Raw genomic sequence first — 16,750 nt, 5'->3', positions numbered from 1 at the left:
CGGACGAGAAATAAATGCAGAGCATTGGGTAGAGACACGGTCATAAGCGCTTCTTATCTAGTTATCCACGACATGTGGCTTGTTGGACCAACGTGCATTGGCCAGTTCAACATCCAAGCCACCACCCATCCTGCTTGATTTACCAATTATCTAGACTTCTTGACCGCTACTTAGATATCACGCCTTAAATACTTGCCCTCCACTAAATCTGGGTGCATGACATTGTTTGCACAATCAACAAGCTCAAACAAGTCGTCGGGGTGCACCTTTGTAATGCGGAATTCCCCTCGTGGTGCACGGTAGCCTGGTTGTACGATCCAGACAGTCTCTCCAATTTCGAAAGGAAACTTAGGCAAAAGTGAGCGTCTGATAGGTAACTAGTGATACGTAGCGCTTACGGGAACATTGTTATTGTAACGAGCCACATGGGCTTTTCTGTCATCATCATCGTCTTCATCCTGGACCTGTTGCACATTTGAATCCTCCTCTGATTTGCTGGGTGCGTCTTGAATTGGGGCTGTGGCGAGGCGAGCCCCTCCACCTGTTTCGGGCTGGGCTGTCTTGTCTGCGTTTTCAGTCATGATGATCCTGTGGGGACTATCACCGCTGGCTATTCTGTCATAAGGGCGAGAGGTACGGACTTTTGCTCCTATATATCTTCACCATCGCATCAAAAGTCCTTTATACAGATAGACAGAATATTAATTGCAACACAACAGGCAGCTCAAACGAGAAAATCCCTCAGTAACCCCGCTCCTTGGCGCAGACATGGAGAACAGGGCGACAAAGTGCATTGCCGAGAACCAACGGTAGCCTATTGTGTGAGACAAGGCAACGGTGGTGTTGATGGTGTGGTTGCACAAGGCCTGGGGGCTGAGTCGTAACCAGGCTCCAACCCGCAGCTTGCAGGTCTGAGGCCCTCTACCATCCTATGATTGCTTAAGCCGCAATCTGGCTTTCGTTTCTGTCTTTTTATTCCTGGTAGGTGTCAGCACGTTTAAACAGCAGTACATATCATCACTTCCCGAAGCTCTAGGTTTAATATATTCAACCATTATATTAAATGATGAGCAGTACCATGTGTAAGTCCGCTTTGCCTACTGTACCATATAACCCTATTTCGGTGTCCCTTGTTATCTTATCAGCCAAGACAGTAGCTCACCGATCGTACTATTGACTCTTTCTCCTGCGGGGCAAATGCTGACATGGCCAACAGTAGAGGATTATCGCCAGGGTTACCCTCGCCTGGCCAAGTTCTTGACGTTAGATAAAAACTTCTCTATTCTCAAAAGATATGACTTCTTGCACATGAGAAGTATTCTAGACCTACAAGATCAATTGTCAGAGCTTGAAGATCGGCTGAAAGCCTGTGATGACGTTGACCGGGTACAGCTAGGGCTCTGCAGCCGTAGGCAAGATGCCAACACTACCAGACGTGACATCCTACAGCAGATCCGCTCAACATTAGAGGTCTATGGTTGGTCTATAACAAACCTGCCGCCATGCTTGAGTACTAACAGGCCTCAGACAAAGCCATCCAAGACTACAATAGCATGCTTCAGCTCCCCGAACCACAGAGAGCACAACGGCAAAATGTAGAGAACTGGGTTTTGGGAAATAAACCACTAGTTCGGTCCGAGAGCGGATGCTTTCTCAACATGTCCAACGACACAGACTATGTGGCTCTTGGAGTGGCCCAGAGAAGTGACAGATCTGGGCTGGAGACGCTAGCGGAATTGGCATTGAGGACCTTTCCCAGTGTTAGAAGACTGGTATGTTTACTAAGGACTGCCAGAGTGAAACAAAAGTACTAACACTACCACAGTTCTCTACTAGTGAGGTAAGCATTGGTGGCCTCTTGGACCTCAGCCTCCTCCGATTAACAGCATGAACTAATGATACGTATAGACCAAGACTCAGGACCCCAACATCTTCCTATTTTCCGCTGTCCTTCTCGATCGTGTCATCAAAGCCTTTGTGGCCCTGTTTGTTCCTCTATGGTTGGTTCTTCCCACAATTATTCTCCAGGCTTCCAGAGGAAGCCTCCCCAGATCTATAGTTTTCGCCTTCTTCATTTTTGGGACGTCTATCATGCTCTTCGCTGCTGTCGACTTGACAAAACACAACTTTCTAGTTGCTCTGATAACGTAAGTCTACTATGCTACTTCTCGCATTGCTGTGGAAGCAAGTGCTCACTAACATGATACTTTCTGGCCAGATATGCTACACTCCTCGGTGCATTCTTAGCAGAATCCCGCTAGAAGGGACAATCCTTTAACTCGGCGTGCATGGCATGATTTTAGCAAATAGTGTCTATAATAGAATAGTGTGGCGGCCTGAAAGTGCATAGAGACACTAAAGATACAGTTTTGACATATCTGCTATTTTAGCTATTTGCAGCAGCACATTCCCTTAGTGGACACAGAACCCTCTCTCGCACCAGCTTTTGTGATTCCCAATCTTCGAGAGTCTTCCAGGATCTATTCTCTATACAGACTTTAACTGCTTCAGCATACCGCGTACCTGCTGCATGCGCAACTTTAGAGGATGCAACCTTGAGAAATAAGCTGCGAAGCATTTCGGGGTTACTGATATGCGTAAAGTTGTTCTTCTTCGTATCCAATGTAGGGATTTTGAGCCAGGAGCCTATCTCTAGTAGGAGGATGCCCTGTACCATCAAGGGAATTTATTAGACAGAGTTACGCTGAGGAATCAATATTCTAATGTACTTACCAGTGCATATATGTCATGATGTTTTTCGAATCGTGCCGATCTCCCCCATCGCTCTGGGTGCCTGTAGATATTGTTTTCCGTCGCGAAATCTACTGTATTTCTTGTTTCTGCATCTGCCGGACGAGAGCAGTCGAATCCAACCAGAAACGGGTTCTCAAAGTCCCACTTATTAGCTGAAGAACTACTTCCATCGCCCTCTGGTAGATCAAATAGAATGATATTCTCACTCTTGATGTTCTTGTGATACCAGCCAATTGAGTGTAGATGTAGGATAGCTTCGCAGATGATTTCAGCCAGCCGCATCCGGCGATCCAAAGGAACGTACTTGACTTGTCCAATTAACTCTGTAAGAGGTATCCACCTTCGGTCCTTGAACCTCTCAGCGATAAGATGAACAAGTCCAAAGCGAGGTCCAAAGAGCGTTTCGTGAGTGAAGCCGGAGATCTCGAAGCAGCGGAATGCTGGGCTCTTAGATTCGGTGAGAAGCGCTATAATGCGCTTGATTTGATGTGACATACGCCCACAGGCATCGGGGTCTTCATCGAGGTAGTAGATATACTCGACCAACACATCACGGCCGGCCTGTGTTCCATGTCTTATCCGCTGGTTTAAGCTTGCTGTGTCGCTAAAGCTCACGCGAGTAGGATTACCCAGCACTTTTTCGTCGTCAAGCAGAGTAAGGCGCATGGCAATTTTGCTCCGGATGTCTTCAAAAGCAGTAGAGCCGGTGTCACCCAGATTACTTAGCGTGCATGTGTCCATCGTCGCAAGTGAGTCTCCCAGAAAGTCTACCAGCTTGGAAGAAGCTGCCCTAAGTCCTTCCAGAGCAGCATGAGATGTTCCGGGCCTTACCGAAAATGCGTCTCCTGAGGCAAAAACAGCAAGCTTGAGCTCAGCGAGTAGTCTCTGAGCTTCAGTCCGCCCTTCTTGGGAGAGGAATGATAAGGCTTCGGTTCTCTCCTGTTCATACGCCGCTTCACAGACATATGCTCCCATCTTGCTTATTTCTTGTGCCTGCGAGGTAACACGGTCAATAAGCTGTATATCTTCGACGGATGCTGGTGAGTCTCGGGTAAGCCACCGAAGTAGACTCGGCAGCATTGACCCATCGAGAGGATCGAAGAGACATAGACGAAGATACACGGAGTTGATGGATTGCGAGACGGTTTGAGGGACAAGCTCTGAGGCCTTGTCACCATTAGTCAGTCTTGTCAACTTGATTGGGCCCTCTGAAGCATCTCCACTTAGAGAGACCAGGAACGGTTGTCGCTTCAAACCAGCTTCGGCTATTACCATACGACTCTGGAGGGCGGCAAGTGTTACAAGCCCTTCGTTAGACATTGCAAGATTCATCTCTCGCATGAGAACCTTGGTGAATGACGGCCATTTCTTCATTCCCGTCGGTGTCCAGTTATCCTTGTCCGTGGCAGCCAAGAACTCGATTTTATGAGAGGTGTGAGGTCGCGCAGCTTGCCCAGCATAGCAACAGTCGAGAATAATGGCCACGTCGCCCAGGGAGAGAAAAAGTTGGGGCTGAATATTGGACCAATCGAGCGTTGGACCGCCGGATATCTTGCTTGAATATGCACATGGTTAGCTAGTGTCTGTTAGGTGCGGCCGATTACCTACGCTGCCCAAATACAAGGACTTCTCGCCTGTGTATTGCTCCCTCCTCCGCCATGCCCACTGTAGAAGACGATGAGGAGATCGTCTGCCCCTCCAAAGTTCTTGATGAACTGAGCGACACATACATTGAGCGAAAGTTCAGGGTCTTGAGATGGTATTTTGAAAGGCCATATGGCGTAGTTGAAAGTCTGGCTAAACATGTCCTTGACTTCTGTAACTTCCCTGTCAAAGTCGATTCCAAGGTCATGATCCTTCCATGTAATTATTAGCACATTTACAGTGGCATATCTCTGTGTCCTGAGAGGTCGGTATTCAGTCAGCTTGTCGCCGATGGTCTGCTGATAGGTATTTAATAAAGCCATTGATGAGATGCGCGTTTGGGTCGATATTGAATGGTGTTTGTTCTTAATGTACTTTGTGCGATAGCTGGTGAGAATTGACCAGTTGCAATCTTTATTACAGCTTAAGGTTTATTAATATGGTTTGCATTGGAACTTAGTCTCCCTCGTGCCAAACAGCCTGATTTATGCCCGAAATTCTCCTAGGACTAAACGGCACGGAAGATTGTTGCTTCCGCAAGCCACCTAAGCCGATGTCATCTAACTCAAGTATGACATTAGGTAGAAAAGACCCGACATCTCTTATTGGGCAACTACTTTACAATAACATTTCAATAGACCATGTCTTGCAATATATAAATCCTATCCAACTAATGGTAGCACTTGATCATCGCGCTCTTTGTTGTCAACCCAGCTAAATTTACTTGACCATTTTCAAGGTCGTTTCCATTGGAGTCTAAAATGTCACGGGTCGTGCCAAGCCATATACAACAAGCGGGAGACGCGCGTGATGGGTTTGGGCTCGTGTTCAGCCAGCCACGAGGCCTCAACTTGATAAGGATTCATTTACGTCTGCCCATTAAGTCAAGTGCCCTTGACATACTGAAGTCAACTGTCTTACCGCTGTTGCCAGCCAGCCACTTCAGTCGAGACCAGTCCATGACATCTCGAATGGGGAAACTGCCGTGGCAATATATTAATGCAAGTCAAGGATTGTGACATGTTTTAGTTTCAGCATACCCACAACGACTCTCGTACTAAGTTATATCGCGCTATGATACGCTCCTTGGTGAAACATCCATCAATAGCCTCATGCAGGTTCTAGCACTAGGCCATATTGGGTGACGTTCGTGGGTAATAATCCCTGCAAACGCCTGCCACCTTGCCATAGAACAAACCACAAATGGTAAGTCGAAATCACGAATGCAAGATGGATGTGTTATTTGCAGTTGATATTTTGGGCTGAGAGCTTAGTCCGGCAGACAGAACATAGTAAGAGAATGGCAAGGACTTATGATACTGGTCATCCCAAGAATGCAGAAGGGAGAAATAACGCAGATGTGAATTGAAGAGAAGCCACAAATCAGGAGATGCCAGGTTAATAATACCCTTAAAATCTTGGCATACTCACTAAACTAATCCGAAATAGCCTCAAGCACCTGTTGAAGACTCTGTGCAAACGGTTTAGTGTTGTATTTCTTTGCCTGAAAGTCTGGCACGGCAGTCAACATGCCATGAATGTTATCCGCCGCGTCCACCCATTTTCCTTGGTTCATGTAGTTCTTGGTACTCTGCCACCAATCCTCCAGTGGAATTATTCCAGTGTTGAGCTTCACGCTGAGGCCCTGCACGCCCTTGTCGATTTCGCTTATGGCCGCGTTGAAATTAGCGATGGCGGCTGCCTCCTCAGGTGTGAGAATCTTGATTGCCTTTCCCAGCTTGGGGCCAAATTGGCCCGGGTTCAAGGGCTTTTCTCCACGATGGGTTCTTAGTGTTTCTTCAGCCGCTTCGTTGGCATCTTGGATTGTATTGAGGGTTGCTGGCCCTTCTTCAGCCAGCTTCTGTGCGATCTTGATCATCTCAGACATGGTTGCTTTGTATCTGGCGATGTGAAAAATGTTAATGGGCCTTGGTCAAAGTAGGTAAGTGTAATAGAGGGGACTAAAGATGGTGACGTACAGTGGGCAGGTTATAAGGCAAGAACACCAAGACAGGCTTTCATCCACGGGATTCAGCTTTTGACTAGACTTGTAAAGTAAGTTAGATTTGCAGTGGCAGCAATACAAAGAATTAAGTGGAATGGCATGGCCCTTATATATCTAACTCTGCCGTAATCTCTATGCCTCTAAAAGGAACGTTAGACCATTCCTTCATGTTGCTTACCTCTGATTCAAGTTCAGAACATCTGCCCTCCTACCTCAGAAGCCACATTATGCGTGTGTAATTAGGTTGCTCGAGACTAAGCCTTAAGAAGATAATTTAAACGAATCACAAGAGGTGGAATTGGTAATCATTGCATTGAATGGACTTCGAAAGGTATTCGCTGATTCAGTGTCTCGCTTCAGCAACTCAATGGAGTCTTGCTGAGCTACACACGCGCTCTTGACACCTATGAGGTGTGTCAGCATCGTATGCTTTCAGAATAAGACGGCATGCAAATCCAGTAATTATACAAACATATGACTCGTCGCTGGGGATTGAACAGATTGTCATAGGTGAAGACGGTATTATCAGCCAGCCACAATGGTTTGGCTAGCCATCAAACCTGCGCACTAGCTTCTATCGAAGGACTTACCGCTTTGGGGTTCCGCCTTTTGCAAGCAGGCCTTACCTATATCTCAGCCAGCCACCTTGCGACTTAACAGGGGAAACAATAGCCAGTGTCTCAACTCCACGGACTAAGCTAGTTTAGATCTGCTGTATTGCGTCTCTCAGCCAGCCACTAATAGAAGGGTTTATATATTTTAATTCTCACTAATTGGGTTATGAAATTGGCCTTAGGTGTAAGTTATTCGCATGTGGCAGGCTGCATCAAAAGATTAGACGCCTGACCAAACCTCTAACCTTATACAAGCATGCAATTTAATCAATATAGATAGAGACTTTTATGCTTACTACTTAACATAGAACTGTATGGCTATCTGTGACTAACTTAGCTACCTGAATGGATATTGATATATAACAGGGTTTATTGTCGAAGTCTGAACTGAGACACGCTTATCTATCCGAGCAATATATAGATAGAGCATGCAGCTAGCTGAGAAACTGAAGACATTTAATTGACTAGGACCAGTCTATTACGTTTATGTTCTCGCCAGTCCCACAGCCCAATGTGATAGAACATGCATACGGCTAGTATAATAGTGACTGTAGTAAGCCACAGCGCCTAAATAGCCTGGCGTCAACCTGGTAAGAAACGATAGCCTACCTTGACTGTTTTTCAAGATATTATACAGGTAACTTAAGAAGTATAGGCATTTAACAGAATTTAAGAAACTATTAGTTATTTCCTATACTAAGTAGAGTGGCTTTTATAAACTACGTTTGCTTAAATGGCAGCTATATTTAATACCTTTTATACAATTCCTAATTAGGTACTGGGCAGAACAGTACACCTACCTGCAGTGTCTTGGACCTATTGACAATAGTCTGTGTCCTTCAGGCAATTTCTTCTATTTTAAGGCTATATCACATAATGGATACGGGCCGCTTTGACTCGGCTGCATCCGATAGTCACATTCAGCACCGACAATCTGTGGGGTCAAACAGGGGTATCAATAATCATCTGACAGCTACGCCACATAACGACCACCTAGCGTTAACAAGGGTTCAAGCTGTCCAGCTTTGCTATCGGTGGTTGGACCTGTTAGGGAGACCATAAAGGTGTCACGCGGTTAGTGAAGAACCCGGTCTTGGAGAAGAACTATTGAAAATACCCTACCTAGTTGGAGAGAGAATACTGACAATTCGACATGTACGGAGATGGTGAGGATGCCACCAGGGCGGTGGACACGGGCTTTACTTCCTAATTTCTCGCAATGATAGTATTACTTCTACGTATAAAAGACACATTTTTGGGCTCATTTTACATTCCCTCTGTACAAGAAGTCATCCGAGGCTTTCTGGAAACTGATCTCCAGCCCATTCTATCAATCTGCACTTACTTCTATCTCTACTAAAGATAAACCCATTCTGATATAGCTCCATCGTTTACAATGGATGAAGAGTCGGCAATGAAAATGGTAGCGCAGGCGGCGCTGGTGTCTCAGGTATGACAGGCCCTATCCCACGATGCGATGCACAGCATTGACTATAAGCAGAAAGTTCGAGAGGCACTTCAGGCTTCTCTGCCTGTTGCTACCGAGCAATTGATGACGGTCCAGATTCCTGGTACTATTATCGATACAACGTATGTTGGTCACTGACCATGCTACGCAATTTAAGAAGAAGATTAACAATCAACAAAGTGATCCAGGTCCGTTCGTTTGGAACTCGAAGGAAGAATCTGATACGCCGCATCGCATCAAAGTCAACGAGTCTCGGCTGGTGGACAACATGGTTCCCCTGAGCAAAGTTATGGTTCGTTTGCATCACTATTACCAATAGAAAACAACAATACTAATCATAGACCGAAGATGGGCGTGACTGGAAAGAGCGTCTCTAGAAGTTATGCTGCTGCTCTTGACATGCTGATTCCTGAGGATGCTCCAATCGAAACCGACAAATCGACAGCTACAAAGACTGCTGCTGCCGATCGATATGTTGCAGCAATGAGATATCTGACATCAACAGCTCCTAACTCCAGCAAGTCTGTGATTGACGTCTATGTTGAGAAGCAACAAGCCTACTCTGAAGCGATGAACAAGTGGGAAGCAGCCAAAGCTAAGGCTCGCTGTAAGTGTTTCCGTGATAACAATGCCATTTGAACTTTCAAGAACGCTTTGCAGTCTAACCTCTTTTGTAGCTGATGCCAAGGAACGATTTCCCGGTAACGTCAAGGAGCAGCAGAGATTCTATGACGATTGGAATCAGGAGACTTTTCGCAACGTGAGTTGAGCTTGATGACTCATTGCCACCGTGTTTCACCATATCTGACGAATCAACAAAGTTCAAGAATAATGCTCAGGCCAAATACATGGACTGTGGGTTGATTCGACAAGAAGTCTTTGCCTCGCGATATACTGATCTGCTAACCAGGGATCGTAAACGGTAGCAAGTACAAAGTATGCTGCATCCTCTCCACAGCTTATCTGATTTAGTCTGCGCTTCCCTATCGTGTAGCTTACTGATTGCCTAGGTCGATTACTACTTTGGCATCGTCGACGTCTCATCCGCAATGAAGAGGGTGGAGTCGAGCAAGGAAGCTGCTCGTAACCTTGTGGTGATCGACCCCGATGGCTCCACAGAATGGCAAGAGGTTCACCTCACGCCCGCCAACTGGTAAGCACATAAAGGTACTATCTTCAGGAGCCTAACCCGGTCCAGGGCAACACTTTGTAAGGAGAAGGTCGATCAATGGCAGGCACAGAACGGCCAGCTGAGTCGCAAAGACTTCGAGTCTGAGATCAAGCGCTTGAACCGACTGTTACTGTCTTACGAAGGCCTTAAGAATGCAAGTCATTTCACTAAGCCCATGCGGTAAAGTGGTCAAGACTAACTTAACTCCAGTCTGTCGACCCGGATGAGACGATTCGAAAGCAGATTAAAGCAGCAGCAACAACCCAAAACGGAACCGAGAACAAGACTGAAGGAACTAGCGACGGAAATACCGAAGGTGGTAGCGAGGGTTCCAAGTCGATTGACAAAGCGGCCGCCGATACAGAAGGGAAGTTGACCAAAGCCTACAAGGAACTTTATGATGCACAGAACGCATTCCCACCAGATCCTCTCGTAACTCGAGCAAAGCAAGATCAACTTCAGGATGCCCTTGAGGAGAATGGGAAGGAAAATCTGAAAAATAACAAGGATCTTGCCTCTAAATTATCCAACAAGAGCAAGAAGGAGAAGGTTCTTTGGATTAACAGCATGATTGCTGACGTTAACAGCCAGCTTGAGCTACTCAAAAAGGGACTTGAGGAGTTCCACAAGGCTAGCACATCGGCGCCAGCCATCACTGAGATTATCAAGAGAGATGTTAAGGACCCCGGCCAAGACAATGGGGGAGAGCTCATCTCAACACAGTACGCAGAAGCTGATGGCCAGTATGCGGATCCTAGTCAGTGTATCCTTAAAAGTGTCACCCGTCGTATACTGACCATGGATCTCTAGAATTCAATATACCTCGCAAAGGAGTCGCCGTTGCGCAGCCAAACAAAGTTGAACCAAGCAAATGGACAAAGGTATGTTGGCTACATCACTCTCAAGTAAAGGAAGACATCTTTGACCGTCATGCAGATCAGTCTGAGCGTCTCTTCATCCTCCCAGTCGAGCTCCAAGGAAACATTTGCTTCCACCACGTCAGCCAGCGCTAGTGCTTCCGGATGGTGGTGGAATGCTTCCGCCAGCTTCAACCACTCCGAGGCGTCCATGTAAGCAATAAAGTCCTGACATTCAGTAACCTGGTTCAATTACTCACCTTATCGCAGGAAAGCTTCCAACGCAACCTCCAACTGCGCAGTGGACATTAAGTTTGAGGCTCTTCTGGTGACAATTGACCGTGCTTGGCTGCATGGCGAATTGTTCTCAGACCCCGAACTTAACACTGGCGATGACGTGAAGCTGTCGCCTGGCGCCCTCGACCTACACAAGCTTATCGATCAAAAGAACGACAAGGCTTTGGCCAACTATCCCTATTTCCCGTCGTACCCTACTGCTTTCATCGTGGCGTCTAATGTCGAGCTCGAATTCCGGGGCGACACCTCGGCGCTGGAAGAGGCCGTCGAGTCCTCTCACACTGATGCCCAGGTCAAAGTAGGCTATGGACCATTCAGTCTCAGTGCTAGTCACAGTCAGGACAAATCGAGTGCCAAAACAAAGATGGAGACTACAGCGACGGGCACACGCATTACTTTGGAGGCCCCCGCCATCATTGGCTGGGTTAGCCAGCTTGTGCCCCAGCTGCCGCGCCCTAAAGGAGGAAGTTCGTTGATAGGCCCGATGGTTTGAGTGAAACTTCCAAATAGGTTCATATTATTTCTGTTGATTAAATACATCTTTGACTGTGCCTTGTGAGACTGTCTGCACTAAGAGGATATAATAAATTGGCACGGACGAGATTTGGGATGAGTAAGCTACTTCGATTGACTGAGGGCTCATCTAACTAATGGTAGTATGTTCCCATCGCGCTCTTTAGTGTCTACCCAGTTACCGTGAATCTGGTTCTTAGTCCGGAATGGCAATTGGATAACAGCGACGGGCTTTTCAAAGTGTCTTGTATCCAACACAATCAGGTCACTACGGTTGACGTCCGTTCTCTGAACCATGGCCAGCACCCAACCATCTCCCTCTTTCGCACTCTCGGAACGAGGTATGAAGATTGGTTCTTCAGCTGCAGCATAAGGTCCAGGATCAAAAAACGTACGTCGGTTGCTGCCCTTCTCAAGCATGATATAACCATTGAGGCATAGCGGTACAACTGGCGGTGCAGTATTTGGTCGATTTGGTAGCAACACTGGTATGAACATGCGGTCGTACGGACGCGTGAGAAACCTTTCATCGATACGCGCAAACTCGCTTGGAAGATCAAGGATGATTTCAGGATCTTTCACCTTGGTCCCGGTCGGTTGGTTGACATCAATCTCCCATCGAACATAGTCGGCTTTCAGATCTTTCATGTCAGGCTCTCCTGGAGGTTCAAACCAGGGAAGGGTATTATAGAAGACACGAGAGCTTTCAAAGTAAAGCTTCCCATCCTCGCCTTCCCAAGACCCCGCCGTGTGAATGGCAACAGAGTTTTCCCAGTGATAGACCCGTGACTCGCCCTTTCTCCAGCCCGATGGTAGATCGTCAGGCCTTCTCGGTACGACGATGAACGTCGCTGGGCGATCGTAGTTGAACAGCCAATGCTGACCGCCTGACTCAATTCTGTCCAAGTGGGCTTCAAATGGCCACAGGACGAGAATTATGTAATTGGTCGTTATGGAGCAGTCATGGATAAACGCGCACCAAGGTGATTCAATCCACTGCTCGTCTTTGATCTTCCCGCTTTGATCAAGCGAGTAGATGACGATATCCTTTGTGGCCACGCCCTTTGCTTCATAGCCGAAACAGACCAACTCATTGGTAAAAGGGTCGACCTTTGGATGAGCAGAAAATGTTTTTCCTGGAAAGGCGAGGGGGTCAAATCCAAGGGTTTGGAGTGTATCAGGGTGAACCTCATATGGCTGAGCCACTTCTTTAAGGGCAAGAAGTCGCCCAGCCCAGTAGATGACATTTGTGTTTGCTGTAGAGTCAATGGCTGCGCGTACGCAAGGATGGTGCGTAAAGGGATTTCGGTAGAGACCAAATAGTCTCTTATTCGCCTGCTTTTCTAACTTGAGGCGTTCCGTTTCGATATATTTATTCTTCATATCGACACGGCCATCTTGAATGCGCAGCGCACAGATGTTGCCGTCACCCTCGATGGCTGGATTATTGGGCATCAGGGGGTACAGAGGATCGACCATCATGCGGTAGAAGGTGCCGTTGATCTCCTTTGGTATTTCTCCAAAGACCACCAAATCAGCTATTTCACTCTCAAATCGGCCTGTGATGCCATGTTGGGAGAATTCGAAGGCCTGCCTCCACGCCGACGGCAGGCCGAAAAAGGTATCTCCGTCGTTTTTCTGTGCGCCTTGTGTCATCTTTGATACGTTGAAGGAGTTGAAGAGATAGGTAAAAGCGATGGAAAAGGCTTGTCAGGATTGGAGAAATTGAGTGTTGACGGCGGTGATCCATATATAATCGAAAGGCGTGGAGACTACTCCGTATGACTACTTCTTGTCAAGTTAAGTTATGCAAGTACCGTACCGAGTTACCGACCAAGTCTCCGCTGCAGTCTGGATTGCATGTAAAAGACTGACGAATGTGTCCACAGGTTTCCCCAGAATGGTAATCAAAGTTCATTATTGGCCCGGCTCTGCATATGTGGAATTAATGGTATGGGGTAAAGCTACGCTAATGAGACTAAGCTATGCTTTATCCCACATCACATGTCGCCATTTGATAACAAATTGAAGGATGAGCCATGGAGAAGTTGGTTTTGAGCGGGGTTCCCCGTGGGGAGGGCATTGAGACATGGTCTGATGCGTCCGGCCGGAAGAACATCTGACATCTCGGAAAACCTCGAACCCAAATACTAATCTTCCGCCTTCCGGAATCTTGGTGATTGCCGGGCTGTTTAAGGATGGGCTGGTCTGCTGCTAGAGGCCGTTATGCCGACAATTGTATTTACCAGCATGTGTATTGGCAAGGCTACTTCGGACCTCTGAGATCAAACAGGAGGATGATACAGTACTTATAGTACCTTATAAAGATTATTATAATTGTGATCCTCGACACTGATATGAAGTTACAATGAACTGTAAAGTATAGACTCTATAATATGCCCAGCTTGATTCAGTGTCGTCAACCATGTATCTCCATGCTCGGATACACTACAATGCATAACAACTATCTACAAGACACGCCCATCTAAGTTCTCTCTCCGTATTCTCTCCCCGCGTTCTTCTCTGATTTCCGATATACGATTTCCGCTTTCCGTTCGATTATTGTAATTGCATCCTTGTTGCTGATGATTGATATCTCGAAAAGGAAAAACTGCCTCGGGAGCTATACCATGTCAGGCATCGCTCCCTCGGCAGCAGATCCATTTTAACCCCAATAGTCGTCGTCAAAGCTTAATCGTCTCAATATCGCGGGGAACGTCCAATTATCCGACATTAATTGCTGAAACCCTATTTCCCCAGACTTCTCGATTATTACTAGCGATCGGGAGGCCAGAGCGTTAGTGGCGTTGCCTCCCCTATTACAACGGAATGGAGCACTCACAAGCAAGAGACGCTGCATCTCTTTACCTATATAGGAGCCGCTCCATGAATAGAATCTGATCAGAATCATCATCCATTCCAATTCATTCTTTTGAATCAAGCTGTGCTGCCATCAAGGCAAGAAGTGAACACAAAATGCGCCAACATGAGAACCCAAGGCATGTTCAACAGCCAACCCCAGTATCAAGTTCTGGAAGCAAAATCAAGCGCTAATACAACTCAGGGGCATTGAAAAGCCAAAGGTGCCTGGCACCATTGATATGACAGTCACAGGTATGAATCGGTCTTCGGAATTCATCATGTAGAAGCTAAAGTCAACGGATGTTCAGACGACAGTCAAACTGCATACGGTCTTTCTTTGACACCGACTCCCTCTGCGGACCCGAATGACCCGCTCAACGTATGTATCATCTCCAGTCAAATTACAACGACAATGTATACTCGGAGTAATGACCTTTGCCCGTTAGTGGACCCCAAGAAAGAAATACTCGATCCTATTCCTTGTCTCTGCGTACTCCTTTCTAGCCAACGGTGCATTGATCGGCCCCAGCGTCTATGTCAACCTCCTCGCTCAGCAGTTTGGTAAAACACCCGGTGAGACATCGCAGCTGGTGAACAATCCAAACCTACTGTTCGGCTTCGGTAAGAGCAATCCATTCAGATTGGTAACAATGCTAACGTCAGCACTTTCGTCTTTTCCTGAGCAGGCTCCCTCGTTTTCGTTCCTATGTACCAGAAGATCGGCCGCAGACCCACGATGCTACTCTCGATCGTTGTCGTGAGTTCCCAGCCTTCCGACAGAGGATACTTTACCTGATACGTGAAATAGTTCTGCGCTGGCCTTCTGGGCTGTGCTCTGTCCAAGTCATACAATGTCCTGATGGGCTTTCGAATGGTTCACGGTTTCGGCTCATCAGTTTGCGAAGCATTACCAGCGCAAGCTGTGGCCGATGTCTTCTTCTTTCATGAACGAGGAAAGGCACTCGGCTGGTATACCTGTCAGTATTGCCATTCTCTTTAGTCATTCGTCTTCGTCTTCGAAGCCATCACCGCTGACATGCCGGGTCCAAAGTTGCACTTGCTGCTGGGTCTCTAAGTGCTACAGCTGCCAGTTACATGTTATCGAGTGGATTGTCGTACAATCTATTTTTCTGGATAGAATTTGCTCTCGGATGTGTCCTCTTCCTCCTCACTCTCGCACTTTTCGAGGAAACAATGTACCTTGAGGAACGCCAACCTTCTTCACCCTCCAGCCAACGGCCAATTAACGCCGAATCCATCAAAGACGAACCCCAAGCAACTTCTGAATTTATGGAATCCAGGCTTGAGGAGTCCGTCACAGTTCCACCAAGGAAGACCTACCTGGAGCAGTGCAAGATCTTCGGAAAGACGGACCCCAATAGCCCGGTCTTAATGATGATGGTAGGACCCATTCGACAAGTACTGCTATAGATTAAGCACTGACAGGGTACTTTCAGATCCGATCCTTTACTTACCTCATTGTACCCCAGGTGTTCTGGGTCTGCGCTACCTATGGTAAGTACTTCCTCAGGAACAGAAACATGTTTAGCTGACTTAGTATAGGGATGGTCATTGGGCTTGCTGGGCTCGCCTTCACTTCTACTTTCCCAACTATTGTTGCCGCTCCTCCATACTCATGGCCAATTGTAAGATACCCTTCATTGAACTGTTTGTTCCTACTGCACTTTAGATGAATGGTCTGTACTGAAGATGACAACAGGAGAATACCGGCCTCGTGGCAATATCGGCATTCATTGGCTATTTGCTAGCAGCAGGACCCTTTAGTACCGTCCCGGATCGAGTATCCGCTTGGCTTGCCCGCAGGAATAACAACATTCACGAAGCCGAATACCGCCTTTGGTGTCTGGTGGTTGTCTTTTTCATCGCTCCAGCAGCACTTATTCTATATGGATATGGTGCAGGGAATCACTTGCATTGGTTCGCACTCGTATTCGCTGTGGGCATGTTCCAATTCGGTATGTGCTATGAAACGGCTTTCTGGCACAGGCACTAATATGGCTTGCATAGGATCTTTCTTCTATCTCACTTACACGCTCGCATATGCGATGGATTCTTATGAGGCCAAGATGCCTGAGATGCTGATTGCGATGAACATTGGCAAAATGTCAATTTCTTTTGCCTTTGGTTACAAAGTGATCGACTGGGTCCAGGCCGATGGCTATATCACGGTCTTTGCAGGCATCTTTTGTGGCGCACTAACTATTAATAATCTGTTCGTCTTTGTGTTCCTGATTTTCGGAAAATGGTTCCGACGATGGCTCAGCACCACTGCTCTTTCGAAGATGCACAGGGAGAGCCTGGGTTAAGATAGCAGGGCTATGGAGATGTCCAGGAACAAGATTGGTTGGCATCAGTGATTGTCAGTTACTTTTCATCTTTAGCTTTCTTCAGCTACACCAACATGACTATGTTTTGAACATGTCTATAATGCAATGACTATTTAGTTTCGTCGTCTGGAATATTAATAGACATATAGCATGACTCGTGCTCTTGGAATGTAACTATATTGACAGGGTTCGACCTCGTATCAAAACTCTTGGCAAG

At 46.8% G+C, this 16,750-nt stretch overlaps 7 protein-coding genes across 7 annotated transcripts; 3 read left to right on the top strand and 4 right to left on the bottom strand.

Annotated features, from left to right (window-relative positions):
* Positions 1-33: 33 nt before the first annotated feature.
* Positions 34-649, bottom strand: FVEG_17281 (hypothetical protein). Its single transcript, XM_018906533.1, has 2 exons — positions 399-649; positions 34-347 (listed from the first exon to the last, which is right to left on the bottom strand). Exons 1-2 carry the CDS (start codon positions 579-581, stop codon positions 171-173), a joined length of 360 nt encoding a protein of 119 aa, XP_018760420.1. The 5' UTR covers positions 582-649; the 3' UTR covers positions 34-170.
* Positions 650-1,066: 417 nt separating this feature from the next.
* On the top strand, positions 1,067-2,261 carry FVEG_12493 (hypothetical protein; the record flags this gene model as incomplete). Its single annotated transcript, XM_018901835.1, has 6 exons — positions 1,067-1,082; positions 1,217-1,477; positions 1,528-1,772; positions 1,826-1,840; positions 1,909-2,147; positions 2,219-2,261. 6 exons carry the CDS (start codon positions 1,067-1,069, stop codon positions 2,259-2,261), a joined length of 819 nt encoding a protein of 272 aa, XP_018760419.1.
* A 125-nt stretch (positions 2,262-2,386) lies between these two features.
* On the bottom strand, positions 2,387-4,721 carry FVEG_12492 (hypothetical protein; the record flags this gene model as incomplete). The annotated part of the gene is made up of 3 exons (XM_018901834.1): positions 2,387-2,668; positions 2,734-4,309; positions 4,363-4,721. The coding sequence occupies 3 exons, from the start codon at positions 4,719-4,721 to the stop codon at positions 2,387-2,389; spliced, it is 2,217 nt and encodes a 738-aa protein (XP_018760418.1).
* A 1,112-nt stretch (positions 4,722-5,833) lies between these two features.
* Positions 5,834-6,286, bottom strand: FVEG_12491 (hypothetical protein; the record flags this gene model as incomplete). Its single annotated transcript, XM_018901833.1, has 1 exon — positions 5,834-6,286. The coding sequence occupies one exon, from the start codon at positions 6,284-6,286 to the stop codon at positions 5,834-5,836; it is 453 nt and encodes a 150-aa protein (XP_018760417.1).
* A 2,127-nt stretch (positions 6,287-8,413) lies between these two features.
* On the top strand, positions 8,414-11,363 carry FVEG_12490 (hypothetical protein; the record flags this gene model as incomplete). Its single annotated transcript, XM_018901832.1, has 13 exons — positions 8,414-8,467; positions 8,519-8,607; positions 8,666-8,777; positions 8,834-9,092; positions 9,163-9,245; positions 9,307-9,340; positions 9,396-9,421; positions 9,496-9,638; positions 9,684-9,810; positions 9,867-10,413; positions 10,467-10,537; positions 10,593-10,726; positions 10,784-11,363. 13 exons carry the CDS (start codon positions 8,414-8,416, stop codon positions 11,301-11,303), a joined length of 2,199 nt encoding a protein of 732 aa, XP_018760416.1. The 3' UTR covers positions 11,304-11,363.
* An 86-nt stretch (positions 11,364-11,449) lies between these two features.
* Positions 11,450-12,979, bottom strand: FVEG_12489 (hypothetical protein; the record flags this gene model as incomplete). The annotated part of the gene is made up of 1 exon (XM_018901831.1): positions 11,450-12,979. One exon carries the CDS (start codon positions 12,977-12,979, stop codon positions 11,450-11,452), a length of 1,530 nt encoding a protein of 509 aa, XP_018760415.1.
* A 1,330-nt stretch (positions 12,980-14,309) lies between these two features.
* Positions 14,310-16,512, top strand: FVEG_12488 (hypothetical protein; the record flags this gene model as incomplete). Its single annotated transcript, XM_018901830.1, has 11 exons — positions 14,310-14,344; positions 14,388-14,437; positions 14,494-14,564; positions 14,632-14,806; positions 14,869-14,942; positions 14,994-15,162; positions 15,237-15,586; positions 15,643-15,700; positions 15,749-15,831; positions 15,906-16,161; positions 16,214-16,512. 11 exons carry the CDS (start codon positions 14,310-14,312, stop codon positions 16,510-16,512), a joined length of 1,620 nt encoding a protein of 539 aa, XP_018760414.1.
* Between the last annotated feature and the right edge of the window lie 238 nt (positions 16,513-16,750).

The sequence above is a fragment of the Fusarium verticillioides genome, chromosome 4 (genome assembly GCF_000149555.1).
Source record: "Fusarium verticillioides 7600 chromosome 4, whole genome shotgun sequence".
NCBI lineage: Eukaryota > Fungi > Ascomycota > Sordariomycetes > Hypocreales > Nectriaceae > Fusarium > Fusarium verticillioides.
This window is presented reverse-complemented; position numbering and strand designations above follow the sequence as displayed.